Below are 19,282 nucleotides of genomic sequence, written 5' to 3' on the forward strand. Positions count from 1 at the left end.
CCACATGCTTGAGTATTTCAATGGCTTCTCTGTGTCGTCTGGCATGGTTGTGAGAGTGGTCCAACATTTCTGTGTTCACAAATAATCTGCTGTGTTCAGGTTGGTCCACCAAGTGTTCTGCTATGGCTGACTTCTCTGGTTGAATGAGTCTGCACAGCCTTTCATGTTCCTTGATGTGTGTTTGAGCAATGCTGCGTTTGGTGCTCCTGATGTAGATTTCTTATCCACAGCTGCATGGTATACGGTAGACTCCTGCAGAGGTGAGAGGATCCCTCCTGTCCTTTGCTGAGCTAAGCATTTGTTGGCTTTTCTTAGTGAGTCTGTAGATAGTTTGTAGGTTGCATTTCTTCATCAGCTCCCTATGCAGACAGTAGTTCCCTTAATGTGTGACAAGTCGAATTTGTTTGTATGTTGGAACAGGTGCAGTGGGTTGAACTGCTGAGCTGCTGAACTTGCTGACCAAAAGGTTGGCAGTTCGAATCCAGGGAGTGGGGGTGAGCTCCTGCTGTTAGCCCCAGCTTCGGCCAACCTAGCAGTTCGAAAACATGCAAATGTGAGTAGATCAATATGTACTGCTCTGGTGGGAAGGTAATGGTGCTCCATGCAGTCATGCCAGCCACATGACCTTGGAGGTGTCTACGGACAACGCTGGCTTTTCGGCTTAGAAATGGAGAAGAGCACCAACCTCCAGAGACAGACACGACTAAACTTAATGTCATGGGGAAAACTTTACCTTTACCTGGAACAGGTACATTTTTGAAGTGTAACTACAGCCCTATACACACACACACACAAGCTTTGGATAGCACACCCCTGTGGTGTTTGTTTTGCTGTCTGTATCCTTGCTCAGAAGATTACACCTCACTGTTCTGTCCCTGTGACGATTGGATTTTGAAACATTTGGCTTGTTAGGGAAACAAGGATTGCTGAGAAAGCTCCAGTGGAGACACCTTTTCCCCAGGAAGGCAACTCTTCCAGGAGGGCTTTCCCTCCCTGCCTGCGGCCTCGCCCGTCCCGAACGGGGCGCCCCTTGCCACTCGGGCCCTGCCTGCCACTCTCCCTGCCTTGCCCTGGGCCGGAGGGAAACCCTCGCGCCGCTCCGTCCGCCGCTGCCCAAACTTTCGGCCCTACCTTTCCCTGCCGAAGTTCCAAAGTTTGGTGACGTCAGGAGCGCGGCGTCCAATGGGCGGCGGAGGTGTTCTTTTGGGGAGGGGAGGGGAGGGGGCGCCCGCCCGCCTCGCTCGCTCGCTCTCTGGCTCTGCCCAGTGCGTGCATGGAGAGGCGGGGAGCGCGCCCGGCTCTCGCTCCTTCTGCCTCTTTCGCGTCGCCTTGAGCCCTGCCGCCTTCACCTTCCTCGCCTTCTGCTTCTCCTCCTCCTCCTCCTCCGAGGGCCATGCCGGGCTGGGCGAGCGAGCGTCGCCGGGGCTGCTGAGGAGCCCGTTCACCTGGAGCAGCGTCGGCGGAGAGAGCTCGCTTCCTTGGGCTGGACGGAGGGAGGGAGGGAGGGCTTGGAAGGTGTTGAAAAGGGATGCCTTGCGTGGCGCCGGGCTGCTGAGAGCCTTGGGCGTCGAGGCGGGCTTGAGGCAGGAGGAGAGGAGAGCAGCGGGGAGCGGGAAGCGGGAGCGAGGCGTCATGCCGTCCGCGGGGCAGCTGTGGCTCCTGCTGGGCTTCTGGGCCGCCGTCCTTTGCCTGCCCGCCGGAGGATGCCCCGGGAAGTGTACCTGCTCCGGCCCCAACGTGGACTGCCACGGGCTGGGGCTCAAAGCCGTGCCCAGGGCCATCCCCAGGAACGCCGAGAGGCTGTAAGTACCCGGAGCCCTGAGTCTCGGGGAGGGAGGGAGGGAGGGAGGGAAGAAGGCTGCGCGTCCAACTCCCTGGCCAGGAACCGAGCACCCCCCCCCCGCCCCCCAGGAAGAGAGGGAGGCGCGCAGAGCAGAGGGACAGACAGGCAGCCTTTGTGTTTGGGGATGAAACTGGCTCCACGGCTCAGCCCCGGGGTGTCAGTGCTAAGGAAGGGGGCGGAGGGAGGGGCGGGGAAGGGAAGCGAAGCAGGTGGGGGCCTTTGGGCAGAGGATGTCCCAGGAATCCCCCCCCCCCCCCAGGGTGCTGGCCTGTTCCCCACAACTGTGTCTACAACTGCCTTGAAAATGGGACAGGGCTGTTGTGCGGGTAAAGGAGCGTGAATCAAAAGTTTGCGCCACCGACAAACTAGGCGAGGGGCACCTTCTTTCCCGTAGCCAGCCCCTCGTGACATGTGCGCGTGTCATGTGCGCAGTCTGTGGCGAGAGGGGCCAGGAGCGTGGCGTTGGTGCCCCTCTTGCCCTGCTGAATCTTGCCCGCCCTGCGCTCCAGAGAGGGCTTCTTAGGCAAGGGGCCTCCGGAGGGAGGGGGCAAGTACTAAGCAGGCCTGACTTGGGTGCCCTCAGGGTATTTAGGCTCCTGACCCCACTGAAGAAATCCAACCCGGGGAGAAGTGCTTGAGGGCCGGTCCTGATTTTTCCTGAGGCTTGTCTTGTCCAAGGCTCTCCTGTGGCTTCCTGGTAGAGCAGAACAGTGACAAGAATGGTTATTGTATCTCAAGTGCTCAGAGATGGGATCTGGAGTCTGATCAGCGGCTGTAGATGTGTTGTCGAAGGCTTTTATGGCCGGAATTACTGGGTTGCTGTGAGTTTTCCAGGCGGTATGGCCATGTTCCAGAAGCATTCTTTCCTGACATTTCGCCTGCATCTATGAAAGGCATCCTCAGAGGTTGTGGGGTATATTGGAAAAAAACTAAGCAAGGAAGGTTTATATATCTGTGGAAGGGTGGGAGAAAGAACTCTTGTCTGTTGGAGGCAGGTGTGAATGTTGCAATTAATCACCTTGATTAGCATTGAAAAGCCTTGCAGCTTCAAGGCCTAGCTGCTTCTTGCATGTGGGAATCCTTTGTTGGGAGGTGTTAGCTGATCCTGATTGTTTCCTGTCTGGAATTCCCCTGTTTTCAGAGTGTTGTTCTTTATTTACTGCCCTGATTTTAGAATACTGGTAGCCAGACTTTGTTCATTTTCATGGTTTCCTTCTTTCTGTTGAAATTTACCTATACTGTATGTGTGTATGTGTGTGTGTGTGTGTATCCATAGATATATAAACCGCCTTTGCTTAGTTTCCAATATATATCACAACCTCTGAGGATGCCTGCCATATATGTGGGCAAATCGTCAGGAGAGAATGCTCCTGGAACATGGCCATACAGCCCGGAAAACTCACAGCAACCCAGCATCTATAAATCTATAGTTTGTTAATAACAGCTACAAATGGAAGAGGTCTGGTTTCATGCCACGGTTTCTTGTGACACTTTCATTGATTCACTGTGATATCAAACTCACGTGCTCTGGTGAGTACTTGAAATCGCTGCAAAGACCTGTTCACCTCTGGACACAAGGATAGTTTTGTTTAAAAACACACATGCTTAGCAGTAAGGCTTCACAAATTAAAAACACAAACACATTTTAAAACCAGACATTACATAGTTACAAAATCTCATGCCTTGGGTGTGCAGTGCATACTATGTTGTTTGCCAACAAGGATAATGGCTCACATACTACTGAAGTGGGTTCTAGTCATTTGTAAGGTGCCAAAAGCTACTCTGTTGTATTTGTGATGACTCACATGAGATTTGTATATATTTCAAGCTTGAGCACCACAACATACCTCACTAATTCATTTGAGTCACTTCTTACGCTAGTATCCTGGTGTCACATTCCCCTTGACTTCTCTAATCTAATGAGCTTTGGTGGAAAGGTCTTTGGAAATAAAAATTGGACTGCCACCTCACTCCATTATAACCAAATCCATAGGGTCAGTAAGCTCCCCACTTATCTTCAAATGCCACTTTATTAGGACCAGCTCATGTTCATGCCTGCATGATGACTATTGCTTGGTCCCAATAAAGATACTATTTTACTGACCCTGTGAAACCCTTAGAAGTGGTTCCATTGGAAATTAACTGGATTTACTTCCAAGTGCATGTGCTTAGGGCTGGAGTGTCAGTTACCACAATAGGTACAGCCACCAGCAACTGATTGCTTCAGTCATATAACCCAAAGTATACACCACAGTTCATTATGCAGCTGGAAGCACGCAGAGTTGAACACTTGAGACCACCTTCCTACTGTTTCACTGTTTGGAGCCAATAATAACTGAACTGAAGTATGGATCAAAGGGGTTTTATTTACGTGGCGGTGGAGGAGATTTTGGAAGCTTAAATGTGATGTATAAATTTGGGGGTGGGGGGAGGAGGCTGGAAAATAAGCTAGATGGCCAGATTTTATGTCTGACATTCATTAATGATTTAATGCTACTGGTACACAACCACCCTCTCCAATAGAAGTGAGTATTAATTGTTTACTTTTAGTCCACTTTTCAAGGGGTGGTGGCCTGTCACAGTGAAACAAATAAAAGGAGTCTTGTAGCAGCATAAAGATGAGAAACTTTTATTGGCACAAGCGTTCATGGATGCAGCCCGTCTGATGCAAATTTGTCTATGAAAGCTGATGCCATATAAAATTTGTTAGCCTTTACATTAGTACAGGTTTGTTTGCTGCCTTTTGGTAATAAGTGTAAACTTAAAGCAATGCTAACATCTTGCGTGCTTTTGATAATTATGACAATTTTTATAGCCCTGTTGCAGTTCTTAGTTACCACTGAATGTTTACAATCTGACATATGGATTTAAATACACTTTCATAATGTAAACACTAGTCTCTACCTATCAAGTAACACAAAAAGATGAACTACTTTACAGTTCAGGGTTTTGCTACTATGGCACTTTGGCCAGAATAAGAATAGTTGTTCATCCCACTCCTTGCATAATTTCTGATTTCATTCTGATTCCATGCATTTCCAGGGTTCATAGAGATGTGGCACTTAGCTCCAAGTGTTCCAGGTCATGTTCATTGACCGAATTATAGCTGAAGTTTTAGTTTAGAAGAGCATTGTTTTTTGGAGTGCTTCCCTCATAAGCAAATCATTGAGCAAAATGTCCTTCCCTTCAATGACAAGAATAATGAACAAAGCAGAGTAATAATTTGATTTAATTCACAATTCACCCTTCTTCCCAATTCTGTTCTCATCAGCTTGCTGGGAACACTAGTGGTCAAGTGACTGGGGCCTCGGAGAAAGTTCAGTTTTTTTGCTGGCATGACAGGTTTTGTCCTTCATTCTTGTGTTGGTTGTCTATATGAACCACAACAGGTTTCAGAAAACATGAAGTGTTTGTTGAACATGTTGTGAATTGATGGAATGACCCATAATATAAAATGTACAGCAGCATTGAGTTCTGTATACCTTTCAGATGTATGCTGATAAAGGATTAGCTACTTTGTGGTGACCTTCAGTGCGACCTTAAAATACATTGCATTGATTTAGGGAGCTTAAAATACCTAATTGGGCAAAAGTCTCTGAGTAGGTATATTGCTTAGAACTTGAGTCACCAGAAATCTTGGTGTCCAAATGCTGCAAACAGGCTATTTAGCTGCCTTTCTCAATGAGTCTGTGGGACTGCACCCTAGGCTATATGCGACACACATAATTGGGACTAAACACTATTGTCCTCAGGGGCTCTTTCTTTTGATTAAATTTGCTATAACTGGGATATAACTAGCTTTAGTTACTGCCAAGAGAAAAATAATAAAGGTCTTCAATTTTATATTGTCATGCTAGTGTGCAAATGCTAAAAGCAGATAAGACTTTGCCAGTGTGAGGAATGAGTAAACAAAATCCCGTACTGTTTCATGTCAGCAAATAAGGTAAAAGCTACATGGGATAGAATTCGGCAAGAACATGGGAATTATTTTTATTGTGAAAACATAATACAAGCCAGAGTTCTACTGGTCTGTCTGCTGCTACCACACATAACATTGTGTTTTTGTAATCACATGTATCCTCTCCCATCCAAGTATCATCATGACTCTGTTTGTTTCCCTAACTAAAGCATAAATAATTTTCAGATTTCAGTTTGACAGAACTTTCTGACGTGATAAATGACACTGCATCAAGATCTCTTAAAAACCACATTTGCTGCTGATGGTTAAAAAAACTGTCTCTTCAAAAATGGCTTGTATTAGGTTCTGCTTGCATATTTCAGAGGAAATCATACTTAGCTCAGTGGGATATAATTTAAAAGTTACCATATGGAAGAGGAGTTTCTTTACTGCATGTACCTATGGAGAAATGCTATCTTCCTGAAACAACTGTGTTTGGAAAGAATTTCCAAGTTATGATCAGAAGAGTCTAAAACAAATCTCCAAATCTAATTTTAAAATAGCATAAAATGAAAGACGTTGTGACTCTTAGTTGGTTTATTTGGAACCACCCTCCGCAATTAGATGCATGTGTGTTTGTTTGCCAAATGGGCAACTAACTTTCAGATACAGACCTCATAATTTGATAATTACTGTTTAGTTAGAATATTTCAAAAGATGGAACAAATGCTTAAACTCTGGGTTAAATTTGCACTAATCTTGCATTGCAAACGTCTTTGAAATCCTTAGGCTTTGAGTTGTTTCCTTTCTGAAATCTGCATTTGTGGCAATCATTCATTTAATTTCCCTACCTTCTACAAAAGCAAACATTTGTGGAGCTTAAAAGCAGATGTAACGGCTGAAATTTGAGGACTTAATCCCAAACCAAAGCCGGTTTCTTTCCACCTGATTTGTGATCATTGATAAGAATTTGAAACTGAATGCTGTGTTGTGCATATGACATTAAACACATTTGTAATCTTTATGGCAGCTTGTTTCAGCATTGTGACTGTTTTCTACTTTAAAGCTGCAATCTCAAAGTTACTTTGGTGGCATCTCATTGAACTTTGTAGGCTTTGCTTCTGAGTATACATGCATGTAGGAGTTGTGTGAAAAAGTTACTGACAGAAATAGGTCTTTTCCTACTTCTCTGTTCTAACCAGAAACAAACAGGGAAAAAAACTTCAAGTATTCCACTGATGGCTACAGCATTATATATCAACAAAAAGCATTATATATCAAGGCCTTGTGGAATGATTGTGAGGAAATACCATATATACTTTGTATAAATCTAGAAATTTTAATCAAAGTAGAAATTAATCTTCAACACCTCCTTTCATTTGAACACTTCCCTGTCTTTGCTGTCCTCCCGCCTGTTTATTAACAGGTGTGGCTTCAAGAGAGAGAAAAGAATTAGGCTGGAGAAGCTACTGCAGCTTCCATCTTTCATAGTTTTGGGGGATGCATTTAGTGCTGAGGTAATCATATTCACCAAATGAAATTTGTCTAAAGTGAAGCTTAATATTTGCAGTCCTTTAAGCTAAGGCTTAAAAATAACATCCCTAACATCAGTTTTTGCCATTGCAAGCAGGTTGCTTTGCCCTGCTGAATGACAGGTCTGAATGATAGCAACTTTATGAATGACGTGTATCAAACAATATACTAATTGTTTTGCACAAAGGTGTGCTAGAGGGAAATATTGAAAATGTCAATTCTCTTAATGTACTGACAAATGGGGCCCTTGGTATCTGCTGCGGTTTAATTCCCAAATTCCCCCCTTGCCCCCCCAAAAATTCATGAATGCCCATGTCCTCTTATATACATTGCCATGGTGGAATGGTGAAATGTTATATTACACACACACACACTATATATATATTATATATAATGGCAAAATCAAGGTTTGCTTTTCAGAATTTGTTTTTAGAACATTTTCAAACTGTGAATTGTGGAATCTGTCAGTGCACAATCTGGATATGGAGGACTGACTATATACATATGTCCCACATTTTCTGCCCTGTGTGTGGGACAACCATTTTAACTAAAATTAACCTTGTGAAATATTTGCTGTTAAGGAGAAGTACATTCCTTTGCATGAAATCTGCTAGTAATTGTTATGAAACCAGTAAGTGGCAGAGGATGAGGAGTTCTGCATTTTGCATTACTTGGCCTACTTTTTCAGCCTTGCCTCTAAATGTCTGTAGTAGTATTCACAGAACAGTGGTGATGCTAGCAGTATTGCACGTTAAGTCTAAATAAACAATGCCGAGATTCCTCGATGATGCATCCTCCTAGCATTAGAGAGACTAAATACAGAGGACTCTAGTGGTGGTTGAAACCAAAAATACGTATGATGATTCACATGGTAAACACACAGAGAAGACGCTTCTTTCCTTTTGATTTCAGCAAGCCGCAGAAACTATTTTCCTCTTCAACCTCAAGAAAAGGAGTCAGATGAAAAAGAACTTAGATTGTACAATTCTCTATTTTTTGTTCCCTCACTGCCCCAAGAGGATGTTGTTAAATACTTTTCACATGGCCAGGCTCTGCTCTTGCCTTGCTTGAGTGTGAATGGTCTTCATTTTCTTAGTTGGATTAAGATGTGCTGCTAAAAGCCATACTTCATTAGATGCTTCCTGCTCACAGAGTGTGGCAATTTTAAAAGCATCTGTAATAATGGAGAACTGCTTGCTCTAACAGTCTATTAAAATAAATTTAAACAGGTAGTAATGTTAATGAATAATGAAAGGAGCTGCTGGGAACCTCTAGAAGTATAACTAATCTTAAGGAAGCAAATCTATTTGGGGCTGTACTAACTGACATACAAAGGGATTACTTATATTCAGGGCCAGTGTGATACATCTGTCTTGTGATATTTTTCTCAGAAATGTCGATGGCTCACTTTCAGATCTAGCCCAATGTGAGCATGCTGCTTCTAGCGCAACTGTGCCTTTTAAAAAATTATGAATATTCACACAGACAGGGGGAGACTTGAGTTTCAGAAAAAGATATTGTTAGATAGTTGGACATGTATTTGGAAACATAGACCTTTGATTACATTGCACCAGATGTATGAGAAAGCTTTTATACATTAAAATGTTGATAATATTTGACTCTATGGAAGTTGGATAAAATTTGCCAAGTAATTATTTATGGTTGCTGGAAATGTGGGGTAGCAGATGAATATATTTACCACGGAATTTGGTTGTTCTTATTAATAAGAAAAATATATTTTGATTTTGGCAGAGGTTGAAAACATAAATGATTATGTTTTGTTACTGGATCTGTTAATAATATTTTGCTATGTGAAAGGGGTAGTGCAATCAGAAGCCTTAGAAGTAATTGTACATTTATTAACAGCTGCATGAATGTGCACTAATGACTGGAAAAATATTTTGGTCCAACTAAGATGAAAGATATATGGTTTTTGTAGTAAAATTATTGCATTGAACCAGACTCCAAGAAATTAGACAACCATTTAACAGAAAAGTGAGATTTATGAGTAGTGGAATGATACAAAACCATATGAAATAGATCTGTAATTTTTTAAAATCTAAAAGCATGGAAGGTCAAAATTGGCATGTTCACACTTACACACTGAAAACCAGTCATGCTTACTAAAAGAACCTCACAAGTGTGTTCATGGGTTATTTGCTCTTAGAACACACTTTTGTTGTTATTGTTATTTACCATCATGTTAATGTGTCTGTATAGTAGGCCCTTGGTATCTGCTGAGGTTTGGTTCGAAGACTGTCCATGGATACCAAAATCTGTGGATGCTCATGTCCAATTATATACAATAATGTAATAAAATGGTGCGCTTTATATAAAATTAAGTCTTGCTTTTTGGAATATTTTAAAAACATATTTTTAAGGTTGTGGATAGTTGGACCTATGGATACAAAATCTGTGGCTACAAAGCACAAACTGTGTTTTTGAAGCCTGCAGTTCCCGGTGGCAGAAATCCAAAACCTGCCCAAGCCTTGTTCCTAATGCATTTTGAACCAGTGCTAGGTTGTTTTTTTTTTTGGGGGGGGGGGGGGACAGGAGTTGTAGTCTTAAAAAGCAACTTTGTAAAATTCTGATTATAGGGCTACTCATGTCATGTGGTAGCTTTCATGATAGGAGGTGCCAGTTGCTGTGCCTTCTTCACTCTTATGGAATGGAAACAGTGTGTCCAGTTTCAAAAGCTGTGCCACTTTACTTAAATGGTTTATTGCATGAAGCAAATGGCTATTCCTGCCCATGGCAAGCTTAGGTGCTTTCTCTACTTAATTAAAATAACGAGAAAATAAGCCCTTGTTTTAGTACAGCTGGTGGGCAGATTTAGCATGGAGACAACTAATCAAAGGGTTCATTCAGTAAAAGTTTCACTGTTTGGTGTGGTTTAAAGTGGCTCCCCTTTGTCCTGTCCCTGTAATTAGCTCTTTCCCCATGGTCACCTTCGTTTGACAGAAGTCTGCTGATGCCCAGTAAATAAAGATAAATCAGTCTTTATCCCTTTCCCGAATTGCACCAGGAGAGTTGCTACCCCGAGGAGGAGCCTCTGCTTTTTTTATATATATATATATATATATATATATATATATATATATATATATACACACACACACACACACACACACACACACACACACACACACACAAATACAAACACACACACATGCAACTTTAAATATTGTGCTGTAGAAATTAACAGCCTCAAAAACCAGTATATGCAAATGTTTTATTGCAAAATTAAAATCCCATAATGGGTAACTACTTACTGATGTATAAGCATGGATGTCTTTTTATACAATAAACAGCAAAATGTGTTTTGTTTCTTCTTTTGTTTTTCTCAGTAGTTTAGTGAAATCTGAATGATACCAATTTCTGCATAAGGCAAAGGAGAATCCTTGCATTTCATCTCAATTTGCTGAATGTAGACATGGAGAATCGAGTCTTTTGGTATAGTGTGTTTGGTTCAATGCTCTCTCTGTGCATCTTCTACCAAAGCATTCTGCTGTGTAGTTAGTACTCACATGAAGTGATGACAGCATAGGCTTAGTCACCCAGCAGCAATGTTTTCTCTCCATAGGTGACCAAGCAAATGCTTACTTTATGTTGTTACATGCCTTCAAGTCAATTCCAACTTGTGCTGATCCTTTCTTGCCAAGAGGAGGATTGCCATTGGCTTCCTCTGAGTCTGAGAGAGTGTGATTTGCCTATAGTGAGAGGGAAGTCAAACTTCTGTTTCCCAACAGTCAAACCACTACATCATGTTAACTGAAACTTAACTGTTGCTTACAAAAACTCTTACACAAGCATCAAAAGAACGTCACATAATATTAATAACAACCCATTCTAGATGCAGCTTCTGGAGTCATAATCTAAAAAGTAACATCTCCAGTCTCAAAATAATAAGAGTTCTTGTTCTGTTTTACTTGCCTTATAGTGAGATATTGATCAATTTGAGATATTGACAGTGATCTCAAACTGTTTTCCATTATAGGGTGCTTTTGTTTGAAAGCATTATAGTGCACAATCTCCTGACTTTGCTGTATGCTGCAAAGTGATTCTGTAACACCTTTAATGCAGGTTGAGTATTCCTTTTCTGAAATGTTTGGGGTATATTTTTGAATATTTGCATATGCATAGTGAACTGTTTTGGAGAAGGGACCAACAACTAAAATAGAAGGTTCATTTATGCTTCATATACACCTTGAAGGTAATTCTGTAAACAATATTTTAATGATTTTGTGCATGAAATAATTTGTGTACATTGAACCATCAGCAAGAAAAGTGCCACTATCTCAACTATCCATGTGGACAATTTTGGGTTTTGGAGTATTTTGGAATTCTGGATAACCTATATCAGAAGCAATATTTCTGTTCAAAGTATCTCTATACAGGCAGATCCAAAGTTACAAACATATGTATAGTCCATATAGCCCCAATGTTGTAAACAAGGTAGGTTCTGTAGGTTTGTTCTTAAGCTGAATTTGTATGTAAGCCAGAATAGATATCTTTTTTAAAGTGTAACTCCAGCTATATATATATGTGTGTGTGTGTGGAGTTGCACTTAAAAATGTATCTATTCTTACTTACAAATTCAACTTAAGAATAAACCTACAGAACCTATCTTGTAACATTGGGACTACAGTAGAGTCTCAATTATCCAGCCTTCGCTCATTCTGTTTTGTATTATCCAACGCAGTCTGCCTTTTAGTAGTGAACGTTTTTGTAGTCAATGTTTTCAATACATTGTGATGTTTTAGTGCTAAATTTGTAAATACAGTAATTACTACATTACATTGCTGTGTATCAAACGGCTTTTTCTGTTGGTTTGTTGTAAAACATGATGTTTTGGTGCTTAATTTGTAAAATCATAACGTAATTTGATGTTTAATAGGCTTTTTCTTAATCCCTCTTTATTATCCAACATTTTTGCTTATCCAATGTTCTGCTGGCCCATTTATATTGGATAAGCGAGACTTTACTGTATGTGTGTGTGTGTGTGTGTGTATGGATAGCATAGGGAAAGGTTAACACCCCATGTGGTGTTTGTTTTGCTGTCTGTGCCTCTGTTCAGAGGATTTTACCTCACTTTCTGACCCTGTGATAATTGGATTTTGAAACATTTGGGTTGTTGTAGAATCAAGAATTTGTGTTAAAGTTTCAGTTAAGACACCTTTTCTCCATGATAGCTCTTCCAGGAGTGAATTTCTCTTCCTGAGGTAGATTTCTCTCACTTCCTGTTGTCTCACCTCCCTTCTTAACTTTGAGACATTTGTAAGTGGGATGTTTATAACTTGGGGACTGCCTGTATCTTCATTTTTGAAATATTCAGATTTTAAAATATTGCACTTTTCTGTTTGTTGTTTTGTTCAATTGGTTTCCTAACATCTCTTCTAGTGTCTTGTGTGATTTTTGCTTTTACATTGGATGTAAACTAACTGCAGAAATGAGTTTCAGTTTGACGCTGCTGGATTCCTGTGGATTACTTTATGGAAGAGTAGATGAGGTTTAGCTCTGCTCAAAACAAGGATAAACTCTGCTTCTGACACAGATTCCAAGCATGTACATTTTGAATTGTTGCACTCAGGCATGCTGACCATGAAGTTTTTATGAGGCTTGGAGTGTTATGTTACATAAATGCTTAAATGCATTCTTGGGTGGAATGAATGAAGTTTTCATGATTCTTTGGGAACATTTCGTGTTACAGTCTGATTTGTTTTATTTCACTGCAGAATTTAGTCTGATCCCAACAAGAAATGTTTGTTGGATCAGACATTAGTGGTTATCTTTTTGCTCAGAGGTATTATTTAAGGCAAATATTCTGCCGTTGAAGTTGCACAAGTATGGATAAATGGGAATATATGGATTGTGATTATCTACTGAGAGAAGGAGAGTTTGTTTTGTGAACTATTCTGGAGTGAGCAACGAAGTTGTATGCTAGGAGGACAATTTAGTGTTCTGAATCTGTGTGGGGAAAAGGATTTGAGAACTTTTTGAATAATATATGCCACCAGCAGTGTTGGCAAGTCCCACAAAGATAAATCTCTGAGAACTTTTCCTTCCAAGAAATATTCACAATTGGCATATAATAGTATACCAGGATATAGTGTGGCAATGGATGGTAAAATTTAGACTCCTTGCTGAAAATCCAACTACTAGCCCTTCATAAACATAGCTTGCTCCTACTGTGGCACAGCACATATGGTCCACTAGCATATTGAGATGAGACATACATTGCTGAATACTTTTGTTACATGCATTTTGTGAGGCTCCGGTAGTTGTGGTCAAAATCTGGATATGTTACCTGTTTAGACAAAGTGTGATTCTGAGAGTTGTCATCCAGGAAATAATTTTTTCCACACTCCTGAGTTTTTTTCTGAGACATAAAAAGACTGTAAAAATGAATTTATTTGTCAGGAGCTTAGGTAACTGAAGTGTACCTGTACTTAAGATTAACATTCTATAGTAGAAATTCTACATGTATGCAAATGGTTTTTAATTGTTTTCCTAACACGATGTTTTAATTGTATTATTTAATGATGTTTAAACTTTTGGACCACATACAATATTGGCTGTTTTATTTTGACTTATATTATAAGAAACTTTGAGACCCATTTTACAAAAAGATGGGATTTTAGTCAAGTAAGTGGTTATGGGACACCAGTTAGAAAAGAGCAGAAAGGTGCTTTAAAAGCCAGCAGACTTGGGCTGGCAGTGTGGATTGACCCAAATCCCCCCCTTTTTCCCCCAGATGCCAACAGTTTTGGTGCTAAGTACTCTATATGTGTGTGTAAGTCAACCTCATGAATAAGTCAAGGGTAGGTTTGGGTTCAAATTATAGATTTTTATATGACTCTTGGACAGGGCTGTAGCCAAGGGAGGGGATAGGGGTTCAACCCCTCCCCCTATTTTTTTTAAACCTGGTTTACTCATGAATGTTAACTGATCAACCAAATCCCCATGAATGTCCACAGAAATTTAACTGTTTTCAGTGTCCACTGACATTTATCAATGGAGCCTGAATTCTAAATTATTTTGTGTTATGGAACTACTCTTCATGATTCGCTAAAAAAAAAGTCCCCCCCCCCCCCCGGGAATGTTTTTTCTGGCTATGGCCCTGCTCTTGGATAAGTCAATAATTATTCATTGGAGAGGAGAAAGTGCCATTTGCCACCCCCCCAGCATTCAAAAAGGCCTTTCACAATTCTTCTCAGAGAAAATTCATTAAAAATGTTAAAGTACAGTATTAACTCTTACCAAAAAAGGAATCAACTATTTCTCTGACCAGAATGGTAAAACGTAAGAGTTAGTCTGACCCAGAAGAACTGAAAAGAAGACCTGGCTGCCTCTATTCTCTCAGCATTCCTTTTTTTTTGGGGGGGGGGGGGTGCCAAAGAGCTGCCACTGCCACCATTGTCCCATCCAGACATTTTAAAAAAGCCAGAACAGCACCATGACAGAGAGAGTGGAGATGGTCTGTGCTTCTTTTAGACAGACTAAACTCTTGCCTTTTACCAGTCTGCTCAAAGAAGGGGATAGTTCCATTTTTGATTGTAAAAAAATATGCTATTGCACAGCATGACCACCATACTTAGGGTCCAGATTGTGTCTACAAACATTTCCTTAGCAAGCTGCATGGTGGGAAGAAAGAGGTTCTGTCATTTGTGGTTTGGTTCAGCCTAATGCTTCTTTTAAGCCTTCTCACTTAAAAACATATGGAAATCGGCAAAGGTGAGCCCTGATGCAAAAAAACAGAACCATCAACATGGAAGAAACAGAAGGATGATGCTTATAAGGCTTATAGAATCATAGAATAGTAGAGTTGGAAGAGACCTCATGGGCCATCCAGTCCAACCCCCTGCCAAGAAGCAGGAAATCGCATTCAAAGCACCCCTGACAGATGGCCATCCAGCCTTTGTTTAAAAGCCTCCAAAGAAGGAGCCTCCACCACAGTCCGGGGGAGAGAGTTCCACTGCCGAACAGCTCTCACAGTGAGGAAGTTCTTCCTGATGTTCAGGTGGAATCTCCTTTCCTGTAGTTTGAAGCCATTGTTCCGTGTCCTAGTCTGCAGGGCAGCAAAAAACAAGCTTGCTCCCTCCTCCCTATGACTTCCCTCATAGCTTGTGCTTTTCTTTTATCTACACTTTAAACTATTTAATTGTTGAAATATCAGAACAGTCTCAAGCAGGCAACAAGCCAGTAAGCTAAATCTGTTACAAGGTGGAAACTTTTTACCCTTTGTTTCCTGAAAAGTGAGACTATGACATCTATTTAGCAACTAGCAAGATTGAAATTACGTGCAGTTTCTGAATGTAGAATATATAGAATGCTTGCAAGTCTGTTCAGGCTTTTGCTGACAGATTGGCCCTTTAACAGCTTCTCAGTTGAGAATAGGTAAAATGTTTTTGGATACCTACTATCATTTTGAAAGAAGTACTTGGTTTGCATTTTAACACTATAAGCAAGAATTCAGTTGGCCAGTGGCTTGGTAAAACCTTAAAACATGGAAAATACATTAGTTAATCATATGGATGTAATCAGTTACACACACACACACACACACACACACACAGCATCCTAATATAGTTCTAATACTTTCTGCAGTAGTGCAACCAATACTCAGATGTTTAAAGTCTTATATGGGCTTTTGTTGTTCTCTGCCATTAAATTTCAATGAATTCAACAGGCATTACACGGGGTATTTTATTATGGTTATTATTATTTACAAGTATATATTACACCCATTCTCCAAGGATCTCAGAGCAGTACATATGATTCCCACCCTCAACCATGATTTTATCCTTACATGTCTGTTGGCCTAGCCCAGGAGGGTTTTATCAGAATGTACAGAAACAGAGGACGATAGGAGGATATGATCATTCCCTGGGTCTCTATACTGCTGAAATGTATGAGAAAAGGATCCAGCAATTAAGAGCTAATTAGCCTTCTTCAAGAAGCATTATAGGAGGAACTGAAACATATAAAATCTCCACCAAGTACTATCATCATGGGGGGTGGATCTGGGCCCAATCATACTGAACACAACCCATAGGTGTTAGATGAGCTTTTTAGAAGTTACCCTATCTCAAACTAGCATCATGTCAGAGGGAAGTTTTTATCAGGAAAAAGCAATGTGTAGTCCTCCAGATTGTGCCAAATTTTAATTTTTAGCAACCATTCTAGCCCAGGGCTGCTTTTTCCCCACTTGTGATCCCTTTTTGCCTGAAAATTTTTTATGTGACTCCAGTTGTATAGGTATATAGTACAGGTATAAAAACTAAACATTTACTGATAATTAGTCATCATTTTGCAAGGCTTGCTAACAGGCTGGTTTTCCTTTTTGGAGAGTACAGCTGAAGCATCTTCTGTGGAGTCCACTGTAAGCACTGCACATTGTTGCTAACAGATATGTAAATGAGTGGTGTTCAGAAGCCTTTTACTAGAGCTAAGGGAATCCCATTTGTGTCAGTACCCACAGTTTAAGAAGCCTTGATCTAGCCAGTGGTGAGGGATACTGAGCGTTACAATCTAACTCTGTCTCTCTAGCTGCACTTTATCCATTCCTGATTTTGATTCAAACCAGCATTGTGGTCAAAACAGGATAAATACTTTTAAAAGTGTTGGTCTTAGTAGGACATGGTGAGCATTCTGTGCTCCATTTCAGTCAACAAAATTTCTGGGGTTGGCACTGAAAACTAATCAGGAAGTCAATGTTGTTGCCATATTTAGTTTGATAACATAGTTATAAATGCAAAGAAAAATAGAATAATACATAGGATTGGCAAAATGTACTGTGGACTGTTGCAGTCTGGGATTCCAACTATGAGCCAGTCTTTTTTGCAAGCTACTCCATTTCATTTCCTTCTTTTCTGGTTTTCCATACCATCATTCTGGCCTGTTTGTGTGTTTTTCCTTTTAAATGTGTTTTCCCAACCCTCCTCAAAGACTTTGGCAAAACTTGTGATTCCTCCAAACTACTGTTACCTCCCATGTGGAAGATGCATTTCATCTACATTAGAATCCTCATTCAGATAATTTAATTTGTCATAAGTATTTAAATAATAATATTGTTGGCCCTCCGTATCCATGGATTCTGTGTTCATCACTGGCTTCATCCATCTAGCTTGGAAATATATATTTTTTAATCCAAAAAATAAACCAACTTTGATTTTGCCCTTTTATGTAAGGGACACTTTTTAATTTAACTATGACAGTGTTTATAATGGCACTTGAGAATCCACAGGTTTTGTTATCCACATTGGGTCCTGGAACCAAACCTCAGCAGATACCAAGAGCTCACTGTATATCACCTTTTTTTGTAAGTGTGCAACTGAAGCTCCAAACTGATATCTCAAAAAAAAAAGTAGGCCTGCAGTTTTTCCATAGAATGGTATCAGTTTTCTGTTGGTTGCTTAATCTAGTAAGAAAAAAAAATAGTTGGTTTAAAGAAAATTCTGCTCAGGGCTGGGAATATTGACACAATTGATGCCAAGGGTTACTTCCTCTGTGGGCATAGGATGGCCTGCCAAAAGGAAAGAGAGTTTGAGAAAGGGCAGATAATTGTGGGTTGTTGGTTTTTAAAAAAATTTCAGCAACAAGAAACCCTAAAACTTTTCCTCTGAACATAATGATCTGCCACCATTTCCTCCCATTTCAGCACAGTGGTTGCAGCGTCTCCACTTTTGCTAGTTTGAGTAGCCAAACAGGAAGTCCAGTCCAAGGAAGATATTTTAATTCATCCTGTTTTCTTGCCATGGCCTTTGGTTAGAGGAAATAAAATATTGTGCAATTCCTTTCTATGGCAATGTCTATCAGAACCACGCCAGTCATCAGTCTGCTTTTGATTTCATGGGAATGCCTCAACCTCTTTGCTTGACATTAAAGATCCATTTTAAGACTTGGGAAGAACACTATATTCTTCCATTTTGCCCAAAAGAGGAGAATCAGTACAGCATTGAGAAGGTGTCTGTATTCCCCTGCAATTAATATGTTAAAAATATGTTAAAAAAGAGAGGGGATGGTGCACTTGAATCTGTTCAGCTTGCCACGTGTAAGCTTGATCAGTGTCCTTCTTCCACTGGAAGGATATAGAAGAGATGGCCTGACTGAGTGGATGTAGGGATGGCACATCAGAGTAATGGGAATAGGAGGCTCTGTGATGCAGTGGTTCTGTACCTATCTATGAGGCTGTTTTTAAGAAGTAGATTGAAGAACTACTTTGCCACATAGCCATTGTGCTACAGGTGCCCATCTTGTTTGTCACATTATTCAACATCTATATGAAACCTCTGAGAGGGGTTATTTGGATTTTTCGGGCGAGATGCAATTGGGTATGCTGATGACAATCAGTACTAGTTTCCCTTGCTGTTGAATTTGGCTCAGGCTACATGAGGACCAATAAGCTGAAGCTGAAGGACTAAAGTTGGAGAGACTGTGGATTGGTGATTCTTGGGTCTAGGAATTGGGTAAGTTGCCTGCCATGGATGGGGATGTGTGAGTACTCTTGGATCCAACTTTTTCATTGGAGGTGCAGCTGGACTTCCAAGACTTGGAGTCTTGACTGGTCTACCAGTTATGGCATTTCCTGGACAGGAAAAACTTAGTCACAGGAGTCTATGCACTGACAACTTTCTGATTAGGGTATTAAAATGCACACTTATGTGGGGCTGCCCTTGAAGACAATTGGGGAATAATGTAAAATATCGTTGCTAACTGGAACGTTGTTGTCATTGTTGTTGTTTGCTTTCAAGTCATGTTTTCACTTACAGCAACTTAAGGTAGACTTATCATAGGGTTTTCTTTATAAGATTTATTCAGAGTGGGCTTGTCTGTGCTTGCAACTAAGAGAATGTAACTTTCCCATGGCCACCCAGTTGGTTTCCATGACCGAATAGGGATTCAGACCCTAGTCCTTAGAGTCATAGTCCAGGCAAAAAATAATACACCATGCTGGCTCTTGTTCAAACATTATACATAATCTATATACAAATTGTTTTAAATTGTGG

General features: G+C 40.8%; 1 protein-coding gene across 1 annotated transcript in view; it reads left to right on the forward strand.

The window, feature by feature from the left end:
- Positions 1–1,216: 1,216 nt before the first annotated feature.
- Positions 1,217–19,282, forward strand: part of slit3 (slit guidance ligand 3) — a 558,157-nt gene continuing 540,091 nt past the window's right edge. The window contains exon 1 of the mRNA XM_062970473.1: positions 1,217–1,802. Coding sequence (XP_062826543.1) covers positions 1,633–1,802 — 170 coding nt within the window. The 5' untranslated portion in view covers positions 1,217–1,632. The remainder of the gene's footprint in view (positions 1,803–19,282) is intronic.

The sequence above is a fragment of the Anolis carolinensis genome, chromosome 2 (genome assembly GCF_035594765.1).
Source record: "Anolis carolinensis isolate JA03-04 chromosome 2, rAnoCar3.1.pri, whole genome shotgun sequence".
NCBI lineage: Eukaryota > Metazoa > Chordata > Lepidosauria > Squamata > Dactyloidae > Anolis > Anolis carolinensis.